The sequence below is a fragment of the Myotis nattereri genome, assembly GCF_964212035.1.
Source record: "Myotis nattereri genome assembly, chromosome: 10".
Lineage (NCBI taxonomy): Eukaryota > Metazoa > Chordata > Mammalia > Chiroptera > Vespertilionidae > Myotis > Myotis nattereri.
In genome coordinates this window covers 56,952,691-56,979,598 of record NC_138085.1, presented here as the reverse complement: position 1 = coordinate 56,979,598, position 26,908 = coordinate 56,952,691, and the positions used below count along the sequence as shown (strand labels likewise).

The 26,908-nt window shown below is 36.4% G+C and overlaps 1 protein-coding gene across 5 annotated transcripts in view; it reads right to left on the bottom strand.

The window, feature by feature from the left end:
• NRXN1 (neurexin 1) overlaps positions 1 to 26,908 on the bottom strand; it is a 1,005,506-nt gene that overhangs the window by 94,562 nt on the left and 884,036 nt on the right. For 3 of the 5 annotated variants that reach the window (XM_081100745.1, XM_081100746.1, XM_081100747.1), the window contains 2 exons: positions 24,288 to 24,377; positions 22,591 to 22,910 (listed from right to left, as the gene is read on the bottom strand). In XM_081100745.1, the coding sequence (XP_080956871.1) occupies positions 22,591 to 22,910; positions 24,288 to 24,377 (410 nt within the window). The remainder of the gene's footprint in view (positions 1 to 22,590; positions 22,911 to 24,287; positions 24,378 to 26,908) is intronic. The other 2 variants (XM_081100749.1, XM_081100748.1) reach the window with 1 other exon arrangement.

The window sequence follows — 26,908 nt, the reverse complement described above, 5'->3', positions numbered from 1 at the left end:
GCTTCCTATCAATTATATCTGTAACAAGGAGGTAAGCCCGGAGTTCAGAGAACCAGGTTCTAGTCCCTTTTCACAAGAAGCTTTCTCACCACAGTAAATTGTTTAATTCTTTAGATCACTCAAACATAAAACGAAGATTCTGGACAAGCAGATGAATGAGATTCACAGTTATTGTAAGAAGGCATAATACTCAATAATATTGACTCCATCTATATGTTTCAAACAATGCACTACAAAGAGATACTATAAAGATATCCACAAACAGCAGAGAAGATTCAGGTTAAGCATTGAAGAGATTTATAATTTGGTCTGTTGGGGACAGTGAGTGGGAGAGAGAATGAGGAGGAGGAGAAAAAAATGTTCTTTTACACAGATGACCTTACTACCCACTGCACTCATGATGTTCATTTTATCTAGTTCTACAATAGACATATACAAACCATACCCTACCATCCTCTTATGACCAGTCCCAGGAGAAGATTTGTGAACTAGGTGAGAGGAGCTGTATCAAACATGGGTGTCTAGACAAATGACATTTTAAATTAAGAAGATGGGCTTCCAGAGACATGGAAGTGGGGATGATGAGTAAGAGGTGTTAGAATGGAGTGAGCTTACACTTAGGTACATGGAGAAATGAATACGCAATGTTCTCTGACACGCGGCTACCACATGGCAATGGAAGCTATGAGCTTCAGGAAAGTAGCTGAAGATAATGAAGTTGGGATAAGGAGAGTGAGGGAGAACGAGGGTATGTGAAAATAGAAAATTATTACAAGGTCAAGCAGGAGGGAAATTTTAAAAATGCTTAGAGTTGTCTATAGTTTTAAACATTTTTCTGAAAATAGTAATTTATTATACACCTACAAGGACCAAGATGGTACTAGCTGTTGTAATTTTTTAAGATCATCTTGCAAGTAGGTTGTAGTGTTCCCATTTTATGGGTGCTTAATCAAATTAAGCACTTGGTAAAGGTCACCAACTACTCAGTGGGAAGTCAAGAAGACAATGCACAGGTCTGCTCCGCAGCCAACACCAGGTTGACTCTCAGTCCCTAACTAATTTTGAAAATATGCAAAGGGATAATTTTTAGCCTTTGTGGCCTGATTTCAGGCTAATCCCTACTGTGGACATTTTGTAATGGCTTATGAGAAATTGCTGATGGGTTTTTCTCATTGGTTTCATGGCAGATATCAATATATTTATTTTCACTATCCAGGCATAGGAGTTTCTGAGGTGGCATATTGAGTGCATAGACTATTTCCTTAGAAAATACATTAGCCAAGTATGGGAACTACTGATGACCATTTATTAATGCAGCAACCTCACCTCTCCACCCTCCCAAGTCCCCCATCTGCCTACGAGAATAGAGCATGTCCACTCAATTGAACTGCAAAACCTACTAAAATCTTAACGCACATGCTATTTGAAATACCAGAATTTTTGTGTTTAAAACAGAGACATATTCTTTAGCAAATTTGGCCCTGAAATGTCCTCTGATTTTAATGTCAGGAGGTTTACAACAGTGGTCTGGAGAGCCTAGTACATCATGAAAATGTGTCCTACTTTTCAACACTAAATGAATATCAGTTCCCTGCATATTGCTCAAAATGGCCATTGCTTTCCCATGGTTACGATTTATTATTCATGTCATCAGACTCAGCAATGTGAAATTTATTTAGGGGAACATTTCATCAATTACCAAACATAAAGCATGCTTCTGTCTCTCAAAGGGTTTAATGACACCTTAAATAAGTTCTGAACTGTTGGGGGAATTACCAAGAACACATTTCTCCTAAGAACCATTAAACTTGCATACTCAGAATACAAAATTGGATGGCGAAGTTTAACAAGGGACACACTCCTTTTCCTTGTGATTCATTAAGTGTGTTATTATTTCAACCCAGGGAAGTGGGTTCTTTCACTTCCTTTTAAGAGTATAGCCCTGAACATATATCACCCAGATGAGGGAGTATGAAAAAACAATGGCTTGAGAACAACTTACAGAAAGTAGCTGATTTCATACAATCCTTCTCCTATTATTGCCTCACTTAAATCTGTTTCTCACACAGCATCCAAAGTAATCTCACATTATAAATCTGAACACATTCCTCTACTTACTCCCTTCATTGACTCTCCCTTTTCAAGGAATAAAGCCTGAGTACCTGTTCCTGTCCTATGGGGCCCAGTGTATTCTAATATCTGTCTCCCCTCTACCTTAACACCTTTGCTCAAGCTACACCTCCCAGGAAATTTACCCATGTGGCCAACTCTCAAAAGCGCTACATAAATACTTAACACAAAACCAACCCCCTCCATTCAACTTTTCTTGATTGTTCCAATGGTAAATAAACTCCCCTTTCTGTCATATTATGTTGGTTTACTATAGGCTGAGACACTGTTTTGTGGTGGTTGTTTTTTATTTCTTTTTTTTCCATCACGATTTATCCTCCCTATACTCATCCCTCACCTGAGATTCTGTTTTCAAGATCTTTGTGTTTATACTCTTAATGCTTTGCACCTTGTCAGGGCAATAATAAATACTAAGACCAGTGAATAAAAAAAGAGTGGAGAAAAAAATCTGTTGGCAAATATAGAAGTTCTTCTCTTCCTCTCTTTCTCTTCCTCTCTTTCACAATTCCCTTACTTCTGCCCTTGACAATGATCATATAAACTATTCACCAGTTGGGAGTTTCATTAGAGTAGACCATAAAAATGTTGCTCCTTAAAACTTTTTTTGTGGAAATACCAATGGAGATTTTACAATCTTATAAATATAAATTGTGCACATATTTCCTCTCCAAAGATTGGTTATTACATTGCCCAGTCTTCCCAGCTACCTAACACAGATACATCGGGCATTTTAAAATAATAGACCAAAATTCTAAAATAATAATGTCTTTTTAAAATCAAGACACTCTTGATGCTCCTCTGAATCTGACTACACTTCACACAGATTTCTCTCTGACTACAGTAAGCCTTGACTTCCCTTTTCTTAGAGCATTTATATTAGAAAGCTATCATTACAAATTCTTTCTCTGCCACTTTAAAAATCTATATAAATCTCCTTAAAAACCTCTTGCCAGTTTTATCACCTAGGGAATGTCTTTCTCAGTGACCTGGGAGCCATCCTTTTGAAATGTAATTAGCAAGAAGGATAGCTTCCCTATCTTGCAAGTCTTTGTGGAAAGATAGAAACCTTCTTAGGTGAACAGCCTGTTCCAAATTGGAAAACTGCCTCCTGTCATGAAGAAACAAACGTTTACTTTCCCATTGAGTAAGGTCAATTAGCAAACACAAGTGGCTTATGATCACCACTTCAGCCTCTCTAGCTCTTTGTTTCAGTGGAGTTAAATTCAGTTTCTCTCCCATACTGCAACAGTCTTGAATAACATTTTCCTGTTAAACCATGGGTAAGAGTTGTTTTTTTTTACTGTGACAGTAAACATTTACAGATAATACACAACTGGAGATATGTCTTGAAGTGTAGCTCAGATGTTGGTTGGGCAGTGTAAATATCATAGAAGAAAATTTGCATACATTTTATTAGTTAGCAGTAACTAGTTATGGCATGTCTCAATGCTTTATCAAGGATTACCATTGAGAATTTTTATTATCTATTTCAACAGTTACTTAGAGAGCACCAGCTAAGTGTCTTTTTACACTATTAATCTTGGTGTATTGTTGAATAATTTAACATATTTTTAATCAAGCGCAGTGAGTTACAAATGGAATCCAAAGGGTTATCTCTAATGACCACTTCTCTAAATTATCTACTCATTACTAGTGGAATGTTCTTTCTTTCTTTCTTTCTTTCTTTCTTTCTTTCTTTCTTTCTTTCTTTCTTTCCTATATCCATCTTAATTATAATTCAGTATTTATCAGTATAAATTAATAAAATGTAACTTCCTTTGCCAGATTTTGAGTTATTTTTTTTTCAGCATAAAGTACAGTCAGCCCCTCACAAAATTCAGAATTCAAAAATCTTTTAACTCAGTGAGGATGGATCAAGTGAACAAATAATAATTTTGCCAATTCTCCAGTTGTCAGAGACTAATCACTTGCTCTTCCATATACCTAATTGTGTACTTGGAAAATATCAATGCCCAAGAGCAATCAATGCACTTTGTCTCATGCAAATGCATCATATGAAATGTTCTCAAAAGATTCTCCATGACTGCAATATTTTAGGATTGTTTGAAAGTTCAGTCCTGTTAGTAAGAAGGATTGAAAGATGCATCTAGTTCCCAGTGCTTAATTAACCAATTAAAGAGGAGGTATTCTTATTGGAGAATATATCTCCTGGTCTTGCTAGTTTCAATGGTGTCTCTAGCCTTCTTTAGCAACATACTGATTCTAATAAAATGAAAGACACAATTGCCCCCTACCCAATTCTAAAATGAATGAATATATCTTCCTTTGTAACAGATGGACTGTGTTAAAAATAATTCAATATAGGGCTTAAAAAAGAGATAATAGCTACCATTCAATTTGAAAATTCCTTTTTGGAGAATAATAAAAATGATAAATACGCTACTCACTGTGACTAGCCAGCCATTATTATTAGGAATCCTATTATTTCTAAATATGCTGAAAGTCTGATGATATGTGCCAGAGAGTAAAAGCACTTTTTTCCCCATATTGGTAGCAATTATTAACTTGTTCATTCCCTAGTTAAATTAGACTTGAGATTTTCTTTGGTTCTCCTGGAGGATACGAAATTGACCTGAAGCTTTCCTATTGTTATACCATGAGAATTAATTAGGTGGCAGTACAGAAGATTGAGACAAGAAGACCAGTTGAGAGATTGTCTTATCAGCAATGTACAGTAAGCTTCTAATTGGAGAGCTTGTCTCATATGGAGCTTGTCTCCTATCTCCAAATATAGTCACATTGACCTTCAGGGTTGTAGAAGGTACTGAAGAGTAATGGGGTCATAAGGGTGGGGCCCTAATGCTGTAAGATTGTTGGTCTTGTAAGAAAAGGGAGCGAGGACCTCTTTCTGTCATCTTGTTCATGCACCTTGGAAAGGCCATAGGAAGACAATGAAAAGGCAGCTATGTACAAACCAGGAAGAGTGCTCTCACTAGAAACCAAGTCAACCAACACCATGATTTTGACCTTCCCAGCCTCCAGAACTATGAGAAAATATATTTCTGCTGTTTAAGCCACTCAGTCTGTGGTATTTTGTTAGACAGAGCAGACTAGTACAAAGTTGAATCACAAATTCTTACTGATCTTTTGTTATACTCATCATTATAGAAAGGCCGAGTTATTTCTAAACTTTCATATTTTGCCTCATGAAGGTATTTGTTTCTATAGTATTACGTGATTTTAGTAGTGAAGGTATTTGTTTCTATAGTATTACGTGATTTTAGTAGATGTAACTTTAAAGTGATTTCAGCTTTTTCTAATTGGGTTCCATGGATCAAGTCCAGATCTCAGAAACACTCAAATTGCACGCAAACTGTTCTGTGCAGTTTCCTGAGGGGAGAGTTTGTATTTTTATTCATATTAACAAAGAAATGTGGTCAAAAAAATGAATACAGGGTGGTGCAGACACTGTGTGGAGCTACCAGGGAGGTTCTATTAAGTCATGGTTGAGGCAATCACAATTGAAAATAAGTGATTCAGTGACAATATTACCTAATATTGGGTGTTTTCAATGAACAGTTGATGGTAACTAAGCTTGTCAATGAAGACCTTTCACTTGGCCTTTTTAATGAAATTACTACCTAGTTTTCTTTTCTAATATTCTTCTTTAGAGCATTTACTATGAGATAATATAATTTACTTATGCATTTTGTTTATATTTTTCTATGCTCACTAAAATTTAGGCACCATTATGGCACGGTTTTGAATCCAGTATGTCCACTGCTGTTTCTACATTGCCTAGTATAATATTGTTCCTACAATAAATGTTTCACAAGCATTTACATAATAAATAAATGAAATAGTGTAAATACTTAAACATGGTAATGTTCATTGCTCACACCCATATAGATCTACTAGAGGCCTGGTGCATGGATTCATGCACTGGTGGGGTCCCCCTGGCCTGTGGGGATTGGGCCGAAAAAGGCTCTCCAACATCCCCCAAGGGGTTCTGGATTGTGAGAGGGTGGTTCTCCAGTGATACACCCCAGAATCAGGCTCCCTCCTCTCTGGTTGCGGGCACATCACACGAGAACTGCAGCTGCCAAGTTACCACAGCTCAGCAGCTCCTGCATTGAGCGTCTGCCCCCTGGTGGTCAGTGCACATCATAGCTACCAGTCAGCAGGTTGCTTAGGCTTTTATATATATAGATACCTTAACTATTTGCATAATATTCCATTTTCTTTCTAAAAATGTATTTTCTTGGTTGATTTACCTGAATAATGCTATTCTAAAGTCTACTTTGATAATTTATATATTGTCTAATACATAAGTACACTTTAGCAGAGGTGATTGGCCTGTATTAGAATGTAATTAAAAAACTAGCATTCATCAAAATTTAAACTTGGTTCTACTTGTCTTAAACAGAGTTAAATCTACATGCCTTTCTTATATTTCATTCTTCCATTTCATCACAGAACGACGAGGATAAGTGATGCCAAAAGGAGAACATTTTATTAACTGCAGATCTCAGGAAGAAATAAAAGCCAATGTAACTTGGTTATTTGCAATAAGAAGGCTACACATGGGGAAGTTAAATCAAAAGCTTGGATAATTTCCCAAACACATCTTTTTAGCTTTGTTAGGTTTCCCCTGGTATCTACATTTGAATATCATTGTTTCTGCTGTCCTAGGAATTCATACCACTTGAATCAAGATATCATATTTTTGCTCTAGCTGGTTTGGCTCAGTGGATGGAGCGTCGGCCTGTGGATTCAAGGGTCTCAGGTTTGATTCTGGTCAAAGGCATGTACCTTCGTTGTGGGCACATACCCAGTGGGGAGTGTGCAGGAGGCAGCTGATTGATGTTTCTCTCTCATCGATGTTTCTAACTCTCTATCCTTCTCCCTTCCTCTCTGTAAAAATCAATAAAATATATATTTTTAAAAAAGATATTTTCTTAGTTGGTGCAGGCTGCTATATCAAAGTACTGCAGATTTGGTAGCTTATACACAACAAAAAAGTATTTCTCACAGTTTTGGTAAGAGTTCTGTTGGGGTTGCAGACTGCCAACTTCTCATTGCTTCTTCACACGGTGGAGAGCATACACAGGAAGCAAGCTCTCTTGTGACTCTCTTATGGACACTCATCTCATTCATGGGGAGCCCACCCTTATTACCTCATCTAGTCATAATTACCACCCAAAGGCGTCATCTCATAATACCATCACTTTGAAGGTAGGATTTCAACATATGAATTTTGGTGGAACATAAACATTCCATCCATAACACATATTCTCTAACTCTAACTACTTGGATTTTCCTTCCCACATAGAGCTTTACTCTCTCTACCCACTTACTGGAAGAGGAGTGATCTTTTTTGTTTCTTGAAAATGTTCTTAGATTGAGAATTAAAAAAAAAACAAACACCTGTTAACTTCTGCCAGATATTTATGCAAATTTTATAAAAATATCAAGATGAATTATAAGCAAAATTCTGGAAATAGATTGCAATCCAGATAATATTCTTATCATCAGAGAAGAGAAATAATGAATGATCTTATTGGAAGTTTTGACATTTTCTTTAGTCTATGGCTTGAATGAGAATATAGTGAAGGAGTACATTATGACAACTGCATAGCATATTATAAGATAAAATAACCTAAAATATGAAATTGAGGAAAATGTGTAGGTATGTGGGTTTATGTATAATGGAGACACAAAGAGTGACTATGACAGGCTTATTAAATCAAGATCATGAAAGATTATAGATGTACCTCAAAAGAGATTCATGTACTTTGCAGTAGAGTGATCTTTGAATAATGTGATCTTTGACCATCAAAGTTTGCTGATGAGACCTCTAGGAAGGAAAGGGGAGAAAGCTTCCTATCGCATCTTCTGTCTATGGAACTAATCAAATTAGCTGTTGTGATTCAGCACGTGCCAGAAAGGAATGAATAACACAACCTTTATCTGGGAGACTGGGTAGAACGGACAGAGCCAGTTTTACTATTGTTGACCCAACATTTTCAAATTTTGATAAATCTGTATATGCATTTGTTCATCTTCATTTGAGTTTTCATTTATTAAAATGTACATCACATCACACATAGGCTGTTGTATGTCTGAAACATAAATATTACTATCGTTCATTTTCTTTGTGCTCAAGTATAAACATGGGCACAATTCCTGCAACTCCTCTCCTTTGAATCCGGGCTGATCTTGTGACTTGCTTTATAAATGCAGTAAAAACAATGTTAGTTAGGCAAGCTCTGACCCCAAGGCCCAAGAGGTTTTGTATAGTCCCACTCTCACGCATGGAATTCTGTGTTAAGATAGAGGATGAGGCACATGTGAAGCACAGAGAAGCTGTCCTAACTGAGACATCTTAGATCAGCCAGTCCCTAGTCTATCTGGCAGCAGATCATCAACATATGAACTAGTTGAATCATCACCCAGCTGAGCCCAGTGCAAACTGTAGAACCACAGAATCATGAGCTAAATAATTGTGTCTAAGTGACTAGGTTTGGGAGTACTTTGCAACACAGTAAACACTGATTAATACATGAGATAGGCCTGGAACTTAAAAATGGTGGGGACAAAGTTTATTTTAATCCAATTTAAATAGAATATCTATCTTTGCTTAGGGACAGTTAACTTTGAAATTATAAACAAAACATAGGTCATGATAACCATATATGATTAGGTTTAAATGTAACATGTTTCTCTTTTTTTGCTTTTTATTTTTGTTAGACTCTGAGTTTCTTGCTTTAATTTCCATCTGAATTAATGTGCGAATGATTCCCAAGTCAATCTGGAATGTTAGAATACAGCTAATAACAAAAAAATCCTCCTCTTCTTCCATCACTACTCTTACTATCTCTCTAATATTTCTGTTCCTTATTCTCTGGAACAAATTGAATTGGACCACAACAAAACTATACCCAGCTTTTCATTTTGGCTTTTCTCCATTGATGAATAGAGGTTTATGAAGTCAGAAATATAAGGCCATTTTCTTCTAAGATTTCATTAAAGATAAGATATTAGAGAGATTGAAGTCTATTTTGCTCGCTTATCACATCATCTAATTCTAACCATCAGAAATGAAAGACAATAAAATAATGCAAAATAACTCAGGCCTTATCAACCATGGAATCATTTTGAATTTTTGTGATTGTTCTTTGAGCCCAAATGATTATTGCTAACCTTGGTCAAACTGGGCAGATTAAAAGATTCTTCGGCATACTCAAGAAACTGCTTCAGCAGGTTAATCTATAATAATAAAAGGGCAATATGCAAATCGAGTGAACAACGGAACAGCAGATTGACCATCCAGATGACCTTCAGGATGACCATGCTATGACACCCACTGGCATCAGGCCAGCCAAGGCAGGTGTGATGCGATTGGTCAGGGGCCCGGCCATCACCCCATGATCACCCCAAAGAAGGAGGCCCATGCCACTGACCCAGGCTGCAGCAGGTGGGTGGGACCTCCCTCTGTGGGAGTGATCCAGTGTGGAGCCCTGGCTGGGTGGGCCTCTTTGGGGTGATCCATTGAGAAGCCCTGGCTGGATGGGCAGGGCCTACCTCTTTGGGGAGATCAGTTGCTAGGCTCCTGGACTGTGAGAGGGCACAGGCCAGGTTGAGGAACCCCACTCCTCCAGCGCATGAATTTCATGCACCGGGCCTCCAGTAAGCTAATGAAAGAGTAGGAAGCTCAGAATTCAGAAATGGTGAAGACCACATATTGATTTCTTTATATTTCAGAATCTGTTAAAAATTAAAAACAAGATTAATTGTGTGCAGAGAGGAGACTCCTCATCTGTCATTTGAATATGAAAAGAAGTTACTGGAAATACAGCAGTCATTCTTTTCAGCACAGTGACTAATGGCAGTACCAAACCATATAAATTCCCGGTGTCATAGTGGTAGCTTTAATGTCCTGTTCGAGTTGGCAAAGAATATAGATGCTTTTTATCTTTCTCCCTCCTAAGGTCCCACAAAAATAAAAGCTAGAAGAACAAAAGTGTGCAGTGAAATCTTTAACTGAGAAGAGAAAAAGTATGCTTTTTATTTTTACAATGTGTCAGCAATTCTAAATTATGCCAGTGATAATATATTCCTCCAAAGAGAGGACCATGAGCACTGTCCCTCCCCACCTAGATAAACCACAATAACCCCAAAATGATGAGACTCTACCGAACCTCTGGAAGTGTTTTATACCCACTCACCTGTCCCAGTTAGGCAAAATCATACTGCTTTATATCCTTCTATTGTCCATCTTAGGGGCAACTATGGGAACTTCTTTCCCGGACTTATATAAATGTCAACAGTACAAACTGAAATGAGAATTATGCTTCCTGTATACCATATCCATTCCTTTCGCTTGCATAAATATGGATATAATTTTTAAAAACACCTGTATTTAAAGGCTTTGTATTTACTCTGTGTATGAAGGAAACAACTTATTTTATTATCTTCCTATATGTACCATCTTTGTTCTTGGCAAATATTGACCAATCCAGGAAAATTTAGGATTAGGCAACCCACAGTACTTACCTCAGCACTGGAATATGCCCTGTGTATGTACATTAATTAATTTAATCATAAGCTATTCCCTAAGTGTCCACTTTACACCAAGTACCATGTCAGGCACCGAGCATGCACAGATTAATAAGGCATAGGTCTTGAATTTAAGGTACTTATCAAAAAGAAAACTAAAGTGAGGTTATAAGCTCTGATAGATAGTGATGTATTTAGCTACTTACCTGAATATCTTTTTATCACTCTCCACGGTGCTATGAAAACAGGAAATACATGATGCTTGGGGTTGTTTGGGAAAACTTCAGGTGAAATGAAAAGTGTAAAATGAGCCTGTACCTTTGAGATTAGCAAAGCTTTAGAACTTGACAAATGTAGAGCTAATGATTGATAAGATCACAGGTAGAGGTGCAGCACAGGAAAAAAGGAGGAAACAGGACACGTCTGGCAGAGGAGGCAACATACAAAAGTGGAATGTTGCATTTTTGTTTAAGGAACATGAGTCGTTAATTATCGCTGCCATAACAATGACAAATTTCAGACGAGGTGCTTTACACTCGCTCCTTTTTTTTTTTTTCCCCCTTTTCTGAATCAAATTTCCAAGTAATAAAGAATGCAAAGACAGGCTGACAAGAGTATATAAGAAAATGAGGCAACTGAATAAAACATGGACAATTCTACTTACAAATGTAATAAAACTTCTATCTGAAACTGTAATAAAAATTCTTACTTTGAACAGTAGAAAGCCATCAGTTCAAAACAGAGCAAGTGGGTCATCTGGCTGCCCTGTGATGTCTTACTTGTTGATGTGGTTACAAGTTGACTCTGTCTGGATTAATTACTAGTGGCCAGTTGCTAATGTGCATTAAAATGTCAATTATAGAAATGTCACCACAAAATTTGAAAGTATCTTGATGAATCCTTTTCCTTTCTGAAATATGGGCATTAGAATCAGAGGATTTCCCTTTAGTGCGATGTAGACATTTTCTATTTTCTTTTGAAATAAATTGATATTCCATTTGGTTCTATGGACATAAGTACTGACACGGTGTTCTAGCTGTGCATACAGGCTTTTGGTACATATTTAGGGATAACTGCTGTAGAGGTAATCTAAGAGGTGTAAGAAATATGAAAATGCATTTCCCTCAAGTGTTCCAAGGTCAAAGTTTTACTGCCAAATTTTCAATGCTGGGCTGTACAGTGAAGATCTCAGAATAGCTAGCATAACACGGTATAGCAAATAGACCCCTTGTATGGTCAGCCTGCCAGTACTTTGGGGAATCTATAGTCAAATATATTTGTTATCTTGTCCTTGGATGCCACTGGCCAAATTCAGGCCCATTGCTCTTATTTAAGATTTGGGTCATCCTGTGTGAATCTGCAATACCTTAAATAGGGTCTTAATTCATAAAGGAAGAAAGGAGAGAAAGGAGAAAATAAAAAAAAAGGGGGTGACAGAGAGGGGACAGGGATACTAAGCAAAGAAAAAGTAACCACCTACTATATTCCAGATGCCATACTAATGAAGCCAATGTAATAACCTGGTTATTATTTAACAGGAAAGGAGTGAAGGACCAAATAATATAGTCATACCATTTACACAGCTTTGCCACACACAAAAAAGCTGCATTTAACATTCTCCAAGTCTATTGCCTGTTGATTGATAGGGAAAGGAACTAGACAAAGGCAGTTTAGACACATACGCAGTGAGGTCTGAGTGATGTGGGAAAATGCTTGCCAGTCAACCACACCTGGAAACAGATAATTGGCCAGAGCGGGCGTGGCTACTGCAAATGTGGAAAATCTAAATGGTATATATACTTCTAATCTAGACAAAGGAGCCTCTCCCTCTTGTCTCCAGGCCCCTGGGTCCTGTGACTCCTGTCGCAGGGGCACACTCCTCTCTGCCCACATGGTGCACGGCCATATTGGACTCTGCACATGGACTACTAGGCTTTAATTTGGCCTGAATGCTGAACCACACTTAGCGACAATGTGGAGCGAAGCTCTGGACTCTGGCCTTGTTTCAGACTCTGAACTCCCAGCTGCCCCTCTTTCAGGACTAGCCTGGGGGAAGTGGGACATTGGAACCAGAAAAATATAACGCCACGCCAATAAAACCTTCCACATATCATCTATCCATGGAAGCTTCTGAAAATGCTTCCTTTAGCAGCGCCCCAAGAACCGCCACCCTCACTCCCAGGAGTGATCGAAGAGTTTAATTCTCCAGCAACACTAAGACCTGTGCCTATGCAAGTTTTGGAGATGCTCCCCAGAATATCTGCAAGGTGGAGGGGGTCAATGGGAAGACAAAAAGGAGACATGTGAGATACTTTCAATAATAAATATAAATTTTAAAAAATAAATTTCCCATTATACTGGCTCATATTTTACTCCAGGCAATAGTCCAACACTGATGGCCACACATGTAACAAATGGTATTGAGGCTTCCTCAGCAGCCAGTCTTCTTTGCATGTGAGGATGGAGATGATTCGCTTCCCCCGCGTGGCTTTCAGGGCTGTCTCCAGATCTTGCCTGACTAGGAAAATCCCAAAAGAGTAGCAAGGGGGCTGAGGCCACCCTCTAACCTATCAAATCTATAGTTTGGATGATAACATCTATTTTAGAAGAAGCTTTGCACAGAATGTGGGTAATTCCGTGGTCAGGGCAGTGTCTAGCACATTGTCAACACTCGGGGCATGTGAAATAATAAAAGTCTGTTGCTTCCATGTGCTTGTTATTACAAAGGGGCCAAAATACCCTCCTTCCTTTAAATTAGTTTCTGAGTTTCAATTTTGTCAGTGATGCTGTTAATAATAGACTGTACATCTGTGATGTACAAAAGCTTTGCTATTGTTGATTTCAGGACCTTTATAATTTATGCATGGATTTACTGATAATCTAAATGTCTGAGAAATGGTTCTTGTTTTAAAACTCTAAATCCTCTAGATACCGCACCCTTATCCTGAAGAATATAATACCTTGAAAAGGGCATTTTATATGTTATGTACACAAAAATGTATCAGCTAATTTGTAATTTTATGTAACATCATCATGTATTTACAGGGAACATATGCCATGGTTGAAAAGACACAGACATACATGCATTTATATACACTGCTTATGTTTTGTGCAATTTCATTTAGAGTGCTTATTGGAGAAATCATTCGTTAACATTAATGTTATTTGCTTGGAATCTTACATTAAGAGAATAGTGATGATGAGAATTCAGTGTAAACTATTTGGTAAGTGTTTTATAAAGGTAGATTAATTAGCTAAACCTTCTCTTCTAATTAGCTAAACATATATATGTGTGTGTGTGTGTGTGTGCGTGTATATATATATATATATGTGTGTGTGTATACATATATATATATACATATATATATACACACACACACACATATATATTAAATTTTCAGTAATGTTAACAGATAACAAAATCTAATATATGTTTTAGGTGATGAAAATGTAAGAAATTATCATAGAAATTTAATCTTGACTATATATTAGCTTACTGTTTTATATTTATCATGAAAGAAAAAAAAAGTAAGCATTGTTAACACCCTTATATGCAAAATTATCTTTTTTTAAAATTCTCAGATGATTTGTTTCCTCCTCTCCCTCAAAGAAGATTATTACATGTAACTGAGGAATAAATCAGTAGGTAGAATACAAACATACCTATGTATTTGATAACTATAATTTTGCAAAACATAATGGTCCAATCATTCGTAATGCTGATCAACACTAAGACAAAAAATAAAACTATATTCTTGCTACTTCCACATTAACTACTTATTTAATAAAAATATATTACTTTGTCCTACAACTGAGACTAGAAATATCAAGAAGGTGCCACGCTCACCAGTCCTATCTGAGAAAATCACTGAAATTACCGCCACATGTTAATTAGTTGCAAAGTCTTAAGTCATTGTATTTCTCCAATGCTAATAAAGCTTATGGCAAAAGAGATTACAACAAGAATCACAAACCCAATTTAGTCCAACTCACAGCTGGAAGCATTTGATGCATTCAATACCCATGTTGAAAAATGAGTTATATCATACAATTTTAAGCTCCTTAATGAAAACATGTTATCAAGGACAGTTATAAGGAGTCATAGCTGTAAGAAGCAGTACCATACTGTGAATTAGCTTCTGAGAACAGCTGGGAAAAAGGGATAGGAAATTTCTGAACTGCTCAGTCAATAGTTGCTTAGATTGGTCGTAATGGTGGTGGGAGGTTGATAATAATCCGGGCATGGGGATCAGTAGACAGTTCTTCACTGTGCAGTGTATTTAATGTTCGTGGCTCTCCCCCACTGAATGCCAATGACAACTCTCCCCCGGAGTCATCTTCTCCCCGCCTCCCCGTCCCACAGACATGTTAGAGGGGAATGGTGCTGCCTTCCTGTGGGGAACACCTCATTCAATAGAGAATTCAGCTCCTTACATGCCACACAATTGAAGCTTTGATTTAGAAACATCAATTCAGAGCTATTTCTTCAAGGGCAGAGAAAACAGCTTTAAAGGTAAAAAATGCTTTAATTTATACTTGGTACCTGAGGAATGCTTTTTGCACAAAACCATTATTACTATAATGGTTGCATGTGTCAGACACTTCTTTATATGTTAAAATGAACTGTATACAATTTCCTCTTTTTTTGTAATAAGGAATTGTTAAGTAGCAGTAATTTTATATAGTTCACAGAGCACATTGACTCACTTAATCATCACAATAGTTGATGAAGCCCCAATTTCCATTTTATAGGTGGAAAACAAAGATATTGAGAGGCTATGCAATTTGCCTAGGCTAGGGTAATGCAGACAGCATGTGGGAGAAGTAAGGCTGAGATTTAGGTAGGCATTCTGGCTACCGGAGCCAATGCCCCTGACCATCACACTCACTGCCCTAACACCCCATGACAGTGTTGCCTCTTTAGACTTGAGCTCCCAGAACGTAGAATCAGGTGGGTGAAGAAAGAGCTTTCCCTGCAGAGGACCCAGGTGGGAAATGGCAGGATCTCTAGAGATCGCTGTAATTACTTCATCAGATCAGGGAAAAGAATGGAGCTAGACTAGACCTTCTAGTGAGGCAGACAGGAGGCCAGCTCTAAAGGATGGACCAGGGGGATCACCCAAGGAAGCTGCCCTTCTTCCTCACTTCCTGAATGTGCTGAAAAAGGGAAGGCCATGACCATATCTGCATTTTTGAAAGAGCAATCTGACACCTGGGTGGAGATCACACGGAGCTAGTTACTATGAGAAGACAAGAAGTGGCAAGATTCTAAACAGGCCATATTGAAGAGCAGAGGAGCAGATCACCTCCAAGTACTCTGAAAAGAACCTGGCTGCATAGCCTTGGGAAGGTTCTTTCATTCTCCATGCCCCAATTTTCTCATGTGTAGAATAATAATAATACAAACTATACTTCATATTTTCCCCACACACATATGTACCCTGGAATTTGATTATAAGTCTGATATAATTAACCAGACACTCATTAGTGTCTTGTGTCCATAGGACCACACAGGACATGGAATTTGCAGTTCATTCCTCCATTCTGGCCTCTGGCGGCCATGCTCCTACACAGCCTTTGGGCCAGATCCCATTTCCCTGCACGTGGCTGGGCCCCTGGGGTGAAATTCCTTCTCATTGTGGCTGGGTGAGGGTTGCAGGGAGGCACTCACAGGGATTGGGGTTTGCCTGATAGGCAGCATGAGCAGAATCTTTCCATAAAAGTTTGTAAGTCAGGTATCCAGGTGTTTCTCATTCCAGGACTCCTCTGCTGGCCCATAGAACTCCCCCTGAGAGATGGGCTGCCTCTGGCAAGAGCAGTCTCAGTGGCACCACCTAGGCCTGATTCCCACATTCTCTGAGCTGCTCCTGATGCTCAGAGCATCCCAGCCCACCCTCAGCCGCCTCTCCAACAGGACCCAGCCTTACCGCTACCACACACCTGAAGCCACATAGCACACCGCAGGGCTCCAGCTGTGCCCTGTTTGCCTTCCTGGGGAAAACCACACTCCAATCAGAGCAGGCTCTAGCACTAGCCTGCCAGTGTCCTTCCCTAAAAACAAACAAAAAACACTAACAAATCAATCAATCTTGTTGCCAATTTTGTTTTCCCCCCTGCTTTCTAGTTTCCTAATATAGCAGTTAGTTGCCACCGGCACTATTCGCACAGGGTACTGTCCTGCTGGATCAGAGAATTAAGTCTGAATTTCAATATGCCAATGTTCTATTCTAATCGATGCCTATATAACTAACAATTTGCGCATGTCTATTCAAAAAGGATTCTCACGTCATGACCATCCCCCACACAAGCCCCCTCTCCTCTCTGCTTTTCTCCTACTGCACCTGATGTCCCAAGTATCCTCTTTGCTCTGATCTGTATTGTCCATCTTTTCCAACAGAATGTAAGCTTTGTGCAGCAAAGTAATGTTGTTCAACACTGTATTTCCAGTGAGTAGAACATTAACCAGTACATAGTAAGTTCTCAGCAAACATGTTTTAAGGGAATGGATGGATGGATGGATGGATATATTTATATAGAACTATCCTTGTCCAAAGATTACTCAAAACCAAGGTTTTATCCACCAACAATGACTACATCTAGTGTGAAACCTCTAGACCTCAAGGAAAAAATACTGAGCAGGAGAATTTTCTTAAGCTCTTTAAAATGTATATATTTTGGTCCTTTTGCTTATCAGTAATGAGGGGGAAAATACCTTCCTGCTTATCTACATGTAAAATGACAATGAATTATACTTTTCTTACCCAGCACCAGTAGTTTCAGGATCATATGCCTTTCTATATATTTTAAAATCTATACCCAAGTGTTTTTCTTTCCAATATGCACTAAAAATCTGCTGTAAAAATGCACATTAATGTAAGTGAATTCAGCAGAACGATTGGGCTAGGGAAAATAAAATTAATTATTCATGTCATCAGTATTTTCAAATGCAGAATGGTTATGAGAACATACATAATTATAAGTAATGCAATTATTTTTAATAATGAAGCCACTGCTAAGGCTCATTAATATTTTTAATAAAAAATAAAATATTTATTCTTTGAAGTTACAAAATGTATTTTGTTAATTTTAAATATTTTTCATGGAAATATTTGTGCACTCTATTTACATTTTTTAAGCAAATAGTATTACTTTTTCATGAGTATATTGAAATCTGCTCTGAAGCAACAGTGGTGCCCAATATATACAGATACTCTTGCTTGAATACTAGTTGAATTTCTTTGTGAGACATTCTACAAGAATAAAATGCCATTGACTTCTATAGGACATTGCATATGTGAAATATACATCTCTCTGACAACCTAGCAATTCTTTTAAATACCCAACATTTCATTTGCTTGAGTAGATTTGCTAACTCTACTCTGGGGAAAAGAAAGAAAGAAAGAAAGAAAGAAAGAAAGAAAGAAAGAAAGAAAGAAAGAAAGAAAGAAAGAAAGAAAGAAAGAAAAGGCCTAACTGGAACCACAGACTTGTTCCAATACATTTCCTTCATATTTGCTGATTCAGCTCCACTCCATAATTTAATTTCTTACTAACAGCTGCAAACTGTTCTTTCCAGTCAAGAACCAGACTCTTCCAAAGCCTTCTTCTCTCTCCTTTCTTAAGATTTTTTGAAATGAGATGAAAAACCCTATCGACTCCTGAAACCGGGTAAAGATACCAGTTTCTGTTTGAAATGTAAAGATAGGGCTTCACTATGTATTATTCTTATGAAGTATGATTTTCTTGCAAAGAAGGATTTATGTCTGTTGTACAAGAAGACTGCAATATAATTTCTAGACTAAAATGGGAGCTTTTGAGAGTAGAAAAGGGATACTATGAATAATAATTACACTGGGACACCAGGTACATGAGGGTGATACAGGCCAATCGAGAGGGCATGGCCATGCTATGTAAAAGTCAAGGATGAAACCTGTGCTTCATTAAATAATCATCAGAAGACCTAAGCGCCTCATTGCTAGAGACAATGAAATTTTAGAGCTCAGTATAATTCAAGAGATTCCTGGTTCAATCCCCTTGTAAGGAGGTAGCAGGACAAAGTACAGGGAGGTTAATTAAGCAACTTGTCCAAGTTACACAACAAGGTAGTGATTGTGCTGAAAGTGGAAACCCGGTTTCCTGATTCACTGGCTCTTTCCATCACACTGCACTCTCGAAGTAAAAGGCATTACAATGAATCCATATTCTCTACAGTAGGTACAGAGCTTGTAAACTATTCTTAAAGGAAAGCACCTAAAAGATCACAAAATGTGATACAAAGCCTGCACCAGAATAAATGTCACAATCTTGATCTTAAAAGAAATCGCAGGGTTCCACTCTCCTTCCTTTATAGCCTGGCAACCAACAGGACTGAATATTGCCCTTTGCATGTTGGTTCACATTTACTTATGTATGTAAAGCTACATATATACCCGTAAGACATTGCCAAATTATACAAAAGTGGAGGGATCATTTAACAGCCAGAAATATTGCATGAAATTCCTCCCCCTATCCCCAGGAAGCTCTTAGCATCCTGAAAATCTTTATACTATCAAATATTTGCAAATCATCACTTTCTGAGATTAGCATTATAGGAAATTTCTGGTTTTTTGAGATGAGCATGTCTTATGGAAACATTTATATGTTAAGTATTCTAAGTAAAACAAATTTTATGAAGTTTATATAATCCATATACTAGTAAAAGGTATCAATATTGTTATAGTCACATTTAAAAAGCCATTTAACCATAAGGGTTGGAAAAGGTACTCTTTAGTTCATCATAGGAACCATGCCTTTCTTAAGTAAACATCAGTCTGAAAATTGTTCATTAATCAGGGAAGAAAAACTTTTCTTTTTGAAGATTTTTACTTTTAAGTGGCAATGTAAACTAGATCTTATGAGATGACATTTTGATGAATACTATTTTATGTTCTGTGACTCTGTGAAAACCAAAAACACAGTTCTCCTACTACTTGCCCTGCAGGATGGCCCCCAAAAAACTCATCTCATCTATTTGAAATGAATCCAATTTAATTCTGCTTGACCAAAAATCTGTTTCCATAGTTCTCAAACATGCAATCACCCCAAGGTACAGTGCCACTACAGCTAAAGTGGTTCAGTGTTATCACTGAGGAAAATACACTTTGATTGAGAAAACAGTCTGGGATGGTGTTTGAAAATAAAATGACCCTTGCTGGCACACAATGCAGTGAGGCAGTTGATAAAAGCACAGAGGGATGGTTTGTACTACAGACAGAGTTTAAAGAAAGATGCTTCATCTGACTTGCAAAAATGGGTCAAAGGTTACAGTTCTGCAATTAGCATTACAAATCACTTAAACTTCCAAGATTTTGACAGTTCTAAGAAAGATATGTTGAAAATCTACATGTATTAGTTATCTTTGTAATTGGAGGGTGATTTAAAAATCAATTGTGAGGTAAAGAAAATTCACAACAAATTATTCTGTTACTCAAAAAGCTTCCTTTCTTTCCTTTGACTCCCCCCTTATACAGGCATTAGCTGAATCACATACAGATCATTATAAAAAAGACAATTTTAAAAACTATTAGTCCAACTTTAAGACACTGTTGCTATAACTGAATATCTGTAACATATTAATCCAAATTATATAATTGCTATATTTGGTCTGTTAAAAAATCTAAAAATGTAACATCTCTATCTTTTAATGAAACTAGTAATCTTTTATTGAAGTCAATGCCTCCTCAAATGAACCAAGTAATTACTAATTGATTAGATCATTTACCTCTATGAAGCACTGCTGTCTTTAAACATGTTATAGCTTATAATAAAAGAGGCTCTTTAATTGACAATTAATGAGCAGTTAACTGTTTTCCTATTATATTAATATGATAAAATACATTAATTTTTATTTCTTCATTTGTAGGTGTTCAGCTTGCAAATAAAATAGCTACTTTACACATTTTATTAAAACATAATTTCTTAATATATAGCAGTTACTAATTGATAAAATACACAAAAACAAAGCTGATAATTTTTCTCCTTATTTTGGGATACATCTGGTTTACCTAGGAACTTCTGCAACTGTAATTTCATTAATGATGAAACAAAACTACTAAGAAAAATATCTGGTTCTTTCTAATTCTATTAATAGGAATATTTCAACTCTGATTATCCTAGAATGCCCTTTTATGAATTATTTTACTTGAATGAAATAGTCTATCAATTGTTCTGTGCTTTATTTCTTCTATATATGATTCACCTTAACTTGATTATTGTTAAATAAACATTAAACCAACAACCACAGTAACTAATAACCAGTGAGGTATTGGAAAATAATATCAAATGGAGCTGTTGAGCAAGAATAAACCTGAAGTCAGAAGTGTTTATCCAAGGTGCTAAGTGTTATTATCAACAATGTCATAAACCCAAACAAGATAGAAAAAATCAACAAAATACACCCTAAGCCACATGCTGACTAAAATATATTATTCCATAAGGGCAGGTTTTTTGTTTGTTGTTGCTAACATATCCTCAGTACCAAACAGGTGTATGGCACATGGAGCGTGATCAATAAATATATATTGATAAACATCATTTTAGACTATCCATTTTACTTTGTGGCCAAATGCAGAGGGGCGGGGGGGGGGAGAGGGAGGAAAACGCTGCACATAGATACATATATCCATCACTACAGTTATGAATTTACAACTTTGATCATCTCTCTTCTCCTAGGACATTCTCTCTTCCTCTATTCTTTCCCTCCACCTCTTCCTTCAAAATAAAAACCAGAATCTATTTTCTTCTTTCTCTCGTAAAAATACGTTAATTAGTAGATAGGATGCTGATACAACAAAATTTGCTTTTATTCTCTAATTCTAACACTTGGTCTGTTTCAAACACATGGAATAAAAACAATTTAAAAATAATTTTGATCATTCTCACGTCTTTAGAATATGGGTTTCTAGAGAAATAATGTATTTGGAAAAGCTTTATATGGCACCTATTGAAGACACTCTTAAAAACAAAAGGAAACAATCTATTTTGGACCAAGGAGAACACACAATCTGACAATTAACCACAGATTATTGACAAAGATAATACATGTCAATCAGAATAGCATTTCAACAGCATTCTAATAGCTTTTCATAAAATGTAAGCTCTATGAGATAGGCAGTTTATTTGTGTTCTTGTTCTTCCATGATGTAATGCCATTACCTAAACCAATGCCTGATACATGTTAGGCAATCAAGAAGTATACCTGAATTGAATTACTAATATACTTCCCTGTTGTACAAATTCAATATTTAAAATATATTTTTCGAAAATTGTTGACGTAAAATTGAACAGTAAACTCAAGTGCAGTCTAGGTGAAGGCAGTTAGCCACATATCATACAAAATATGCTAATCTAAGCCAGTTTTTAAGTACCATATTTTGGGTCTTTTTCCTCAGATAACAGTGTGCATTGCTTACAGACAGTAAGAGAGTACATCTACCGTTCACCATGACAGCCACATACCTACCAACTCAAAACTTTACGACTTCCAATACAATAGACCTTTTGCAGGCAATTTCTCTAGGATTTTCAAATTTGCTTTCATTTTATTTTGATGAAATACCAAGCTTGAACAAATAAGGCCTTTCAAATTATTACATTAACTTGTTCATTTAACTTAAAAGTGAAAATCCTATGTAATTAGCAGATAACCCTCTCAGCTTGAGCTAGACTAAGGTTACTGAATCAAGACTATAGACAAGCAGTGAACCAACACAAAGCAATTTATAAAAGTCCAAATCCCAAATCAACTTTGTATACACATTTCATAGTTAAACTGAGCGCACTGTATTAAACAAGACTCAAAGGAAACCATAACGCCTGAGATCAGAAACAATCACATTTTAGAAAAATGCCCACTTTCATAACCACAAGTCCAACAGGAAGGAATGAAATCCGCACACTTACCTGGCTGATGGGCTCTTTTGTAGGGGGCTTTCCTCTTCTGGCTGTGCTAGTGGCCAGGGTTGTGGTGGTCTCCATAATGGACGTGGACATCTCTGACTGCATGGCAGTGGCTGTCGACTCAGTTGTCATAGAGGAAGGCACTTCACCAACCAGTCTCACATTTCCCACTATGGCGATGTTGGCATCATTTTCAGCTGCCATATTCAGAACTTTCAAGCCATTGTAGTAAAGCCCAGAGAGCTGGCCCTGGAAGGGCTGGCCCTGCTCTTTCCCGCCAATTATTATGGTTGCTTGGCTATTGAAGATTGTGAGCTGACGCCCTGTAAAAATAATATTACATACATGCAAAAATGTTGATTGTGAACTCTACTTTCTACAAAGGATGATAAAAACAGATCTTTCATGGGGTGGATAATGAGAGCAATAAACTATAAGAGAGGCATTTGACTCATAATTCATTGCTGATAAATGAGGTGTCCATGAAATGCATAATCATTGGCAAATACTTGTAAAATTCTCAACTTATTGTAAATGTAGTGCTTTTGCTAAAAGACCAATCAAAGATAACGTATTGTAAATCAATTATTAGTGGATCCCTTTCCCTTTTACCTCAAGATCTTATACTGTTGGTCCCTTAAGTCTACAGTGTTTAATTTAAAAATGTGATGTATCTAGCATTTCAAGGATTTGTCCTTCTAAAATTACCACTGGTAGAAAGTAATCTATAGCAGCTGATATCTGATTTTAAATTTCTGGTAAAAATTTCATAATTCACTTAATTGGCCACAGGTCTCTATATGCTATTCTTTAGAAATGTTTATTTTTTAAGGCAATAGTCCATTGTTATTGAATTATTCTATTTTTTTCGGCAATCAACACTGAAAAGAAATGCATGGTTTACACTGAGCATGTCAGAGACAAAAAAAAATTCCAAAAATATTTTTCTGATTGGCTTTCAGCAAGTCTATTAAAACAAAATCGAATGAAAAAATAGCTTCAGATGTAAAAAGCGGCTTCAGGAATGATACACAAACCGATGGAGAAATTATGGCTCATGTCCATCAAACAGCAATCCTCAGCAACAGTACCAATATCATCAATTTGAGTATCCAGTTTTAGCAGAGTGTTCTCTGCTCATAAAAAGCATGCACACAACTTCAAGTTCAGTTTTAATTAGGGCTCGTTCCCAAATGCTCTTAGAAGGTTGCAAACGTTAAAGGGACTTCATTTTTGACCGGCAATCCATATTGCCCGCTATTTAAGATGCCTAGAGTTTAAACCAAGAGTTTTTGTTTTTTTTTTTGTCAGGACCATAATAAAGATATCAGAACTACATATATTTTAGTTAATAATTTAGAGGCTGGAACATGTAATATAATCTATGAATGATTTATCATTTTGGGTTAATGCTTGATGTGAGTACCTTCATAGATTGAGTTAGTGGATTATATTTAACAGTCCCTTTAACCTTAAATTAACAGGGTAAGATTATTAAACAGCTGGTACGTCTAAAAATGTATAGAAATTATTATACAAGGTATGCAAATATCGCTATCTGTATTTTACTGTTTTAAATTTGTTTTTAATTTAGTTTTACGGAAAATTTATTTTTTTATGTTTATTAGTGTTACAATGAAGTACTACTTGGTTATGTTCAAATTATTTTTTTATTTGAAGTTTTAATCAATGTTTTTTACCTTTGTCGAGTAGCCATTCATCAACTACTCGACCAAGTCGATATGGAATTCGCTGTCTAGCAATCGCCAGGCGCTCGTTATCATTGTTTCCTTTAAAGTTTAAAGAGACATTTCATTGGTTAAAATCTGTAAGGTCAAAGGTTAAAAGTTAATACTTAAAGCTTGAGCTATACAGTTGCCACATGATTTTTTGAAATTTGGAATTTTAAAAAGTGCTACCTAGAACATTTCATGTTTCAGACTTGTCATTCATTCATTTATTTTATTTTAGCAAACAAAATTATTCCTATGTTAATTGAAAATTAGAAATCTGCATTTGAGCTAGGTTATTAAACTTATGTTATAGACAGACCCGAACAACCAATTTAAACAGCATATAATAGCTTTACAAAAAATGACCATTGATCTCAGGGTTTTGTCTTTTTGATGTTTCTTATTAACTAGTTAAACATGTTCAGGTGAAACAGGTTTAAGTTTTCAAAATACATTCAACCTCTTATTCCAGATTAGTAATTTATGAACACCAAACTTAATCACAACTTTGGCACACTGCAGCATCTGAAATAGGCCTACCATACTTTATGTCCTAGTCAGAAAATAGAAATTCATATTCATCTCATTTAACGAAACCACAGAGACTGGATAGTTATTGTATATTCCATACAAATTAGTTTATCAATCGCTTGGACACCACAAGAGAATATATCTTGCATCATCCAAATACGTTATTATAGGAAAAGGCTTTGACAAAAGTGACTTTGAGTGCCCCTCAGTTTCATTTAAAGCTTAACATGTTGAAATGTATAGCAATTTGAAAAAAAAATATGTATGTTTTATATCCTCAAATGTTTGCTTTTACATTAAGCTAATCTAAAGACGGCATGATAGCTTAAGGAGCAAATACTGGTGGAAGCCTCCAACAATGCTCCCTATGCATAGATCTAAACTAAGTGTGAGCCTTGCTTGTCTGAACCAAATTTTTTTTCTGACAGAAACACAGTTTAAATTGACCTTGGATATTTCTTGCAAATAGGTAAGTGTTTTCTCTCTCTGTAAAGCACTTAGAATCTAAGCTGCCACCTCAGTGCTTAATCATGTATACTGAAAGTTTTTTTTATTCCATAAAAATGAACTAATATGAAATTTTAAACTAAGACATTTTGGCAATAACTCAGATCAGGACTAAGAGGTAAAAGAAACAAGTGGTAGTGATGCCCACAGAAAAGGCTGGAGCAGTTTGCTAAGGAACAAAATAGATATAAATTTTACTCACATTTAGAATAATTTATAAGTGCTTTCATGTACTACTCTTATTAAACACTATACTTATCACAATAAACCCACCACTATTTTGGTCACAAATTATAGAGGAATAGAAAAGTACTATCATTTAGATATTATAAATTTGTCCTATGAATATGAATATATATATATATATATATATATATATATATATACACACACATATATATACATATTACTGAAACTATTTCACACATTAGTATTTAATTTAAAATGTAAATATCAAAGTAGAACAAAATATAAAATTTAATAAAAACATTTATGTCTACTTCTCTGTATTATGTAGTCGTTAAAATGTTATAAAATAATACTTTATCTTATTTGAACATATTTTTGGTGTATTGATAATGAAAAAAACAATAACGATACAAATAACTTAAATTCCAAGCCTATCTTCATTTTTAAAATTATGCAAAAAAATTGCGTTCTTTTTTGTGTGTTTGCATACACATATATTTGAAAAAGGTATATTAAAATTTAATATTGGTTATCTTAGGGAAATGTGATTATTGATGAATATGTGTTTTTGACTTCTATGTGTTTGATGTAATAAACATGTCATGTGCATAATTTGGTAAGCAAACATGAAATGTTCTTCAAAAACTCATATTCTTTGCTACATAGACTTTTCTGTTGCTCAACACTCATTTCAATTCACACTGTTAAAACTTGCCTGGTGACTTTATAATTACTTGGCTCCTCATGATATTTTTCATGCCAGAGTGTTCCCATCATCAGGAATGATCCATTACTCCCTCAGACACCACCCAAATCTAGAATGCCAATCGTCTCTTGCCCAATTATTATTTCAATATATTGACAAAGCTCTCTGCATCCTCTGGGCAATAAATTCCACCCAGGCTCCACATGCCAGCCAATATCTAATCCAGCAACAAGTCTAACCCTTTCCATTGCCTTCAGGATGAAATCTCAAGTCTCAAGGAGATTCAGCAGAATTTTCATGATCTGGAACCTTCCCACCCCATCTCATGGCTGACAGTGCCTTGACTTCCTCTTCTATCCTCACAAGATTTCTCTCAATTCTTCTAAAGCTCTCCTTTGTTCTCTGGTTTTTTTGTTTGTTTGTTTGTTTTTAAATATATTTTATTGATTTTTACAGAGAGGAAGGGACAGGGATAGAGAGTTAGAAACATCGTTGAGAGAGAAACATCGACCAGCTGCCTCCTGCACGCCCCCCACTGGGGCTGTGCCCGCAACCAAGGTACATGCCCTTGACCGGAATTGAACCCAGGACCCTTCAGTCCCCAGGGCGACGCTCTATCCACTGAGCCAAACCGGTTAGGGCTGTTCTCTGGGTT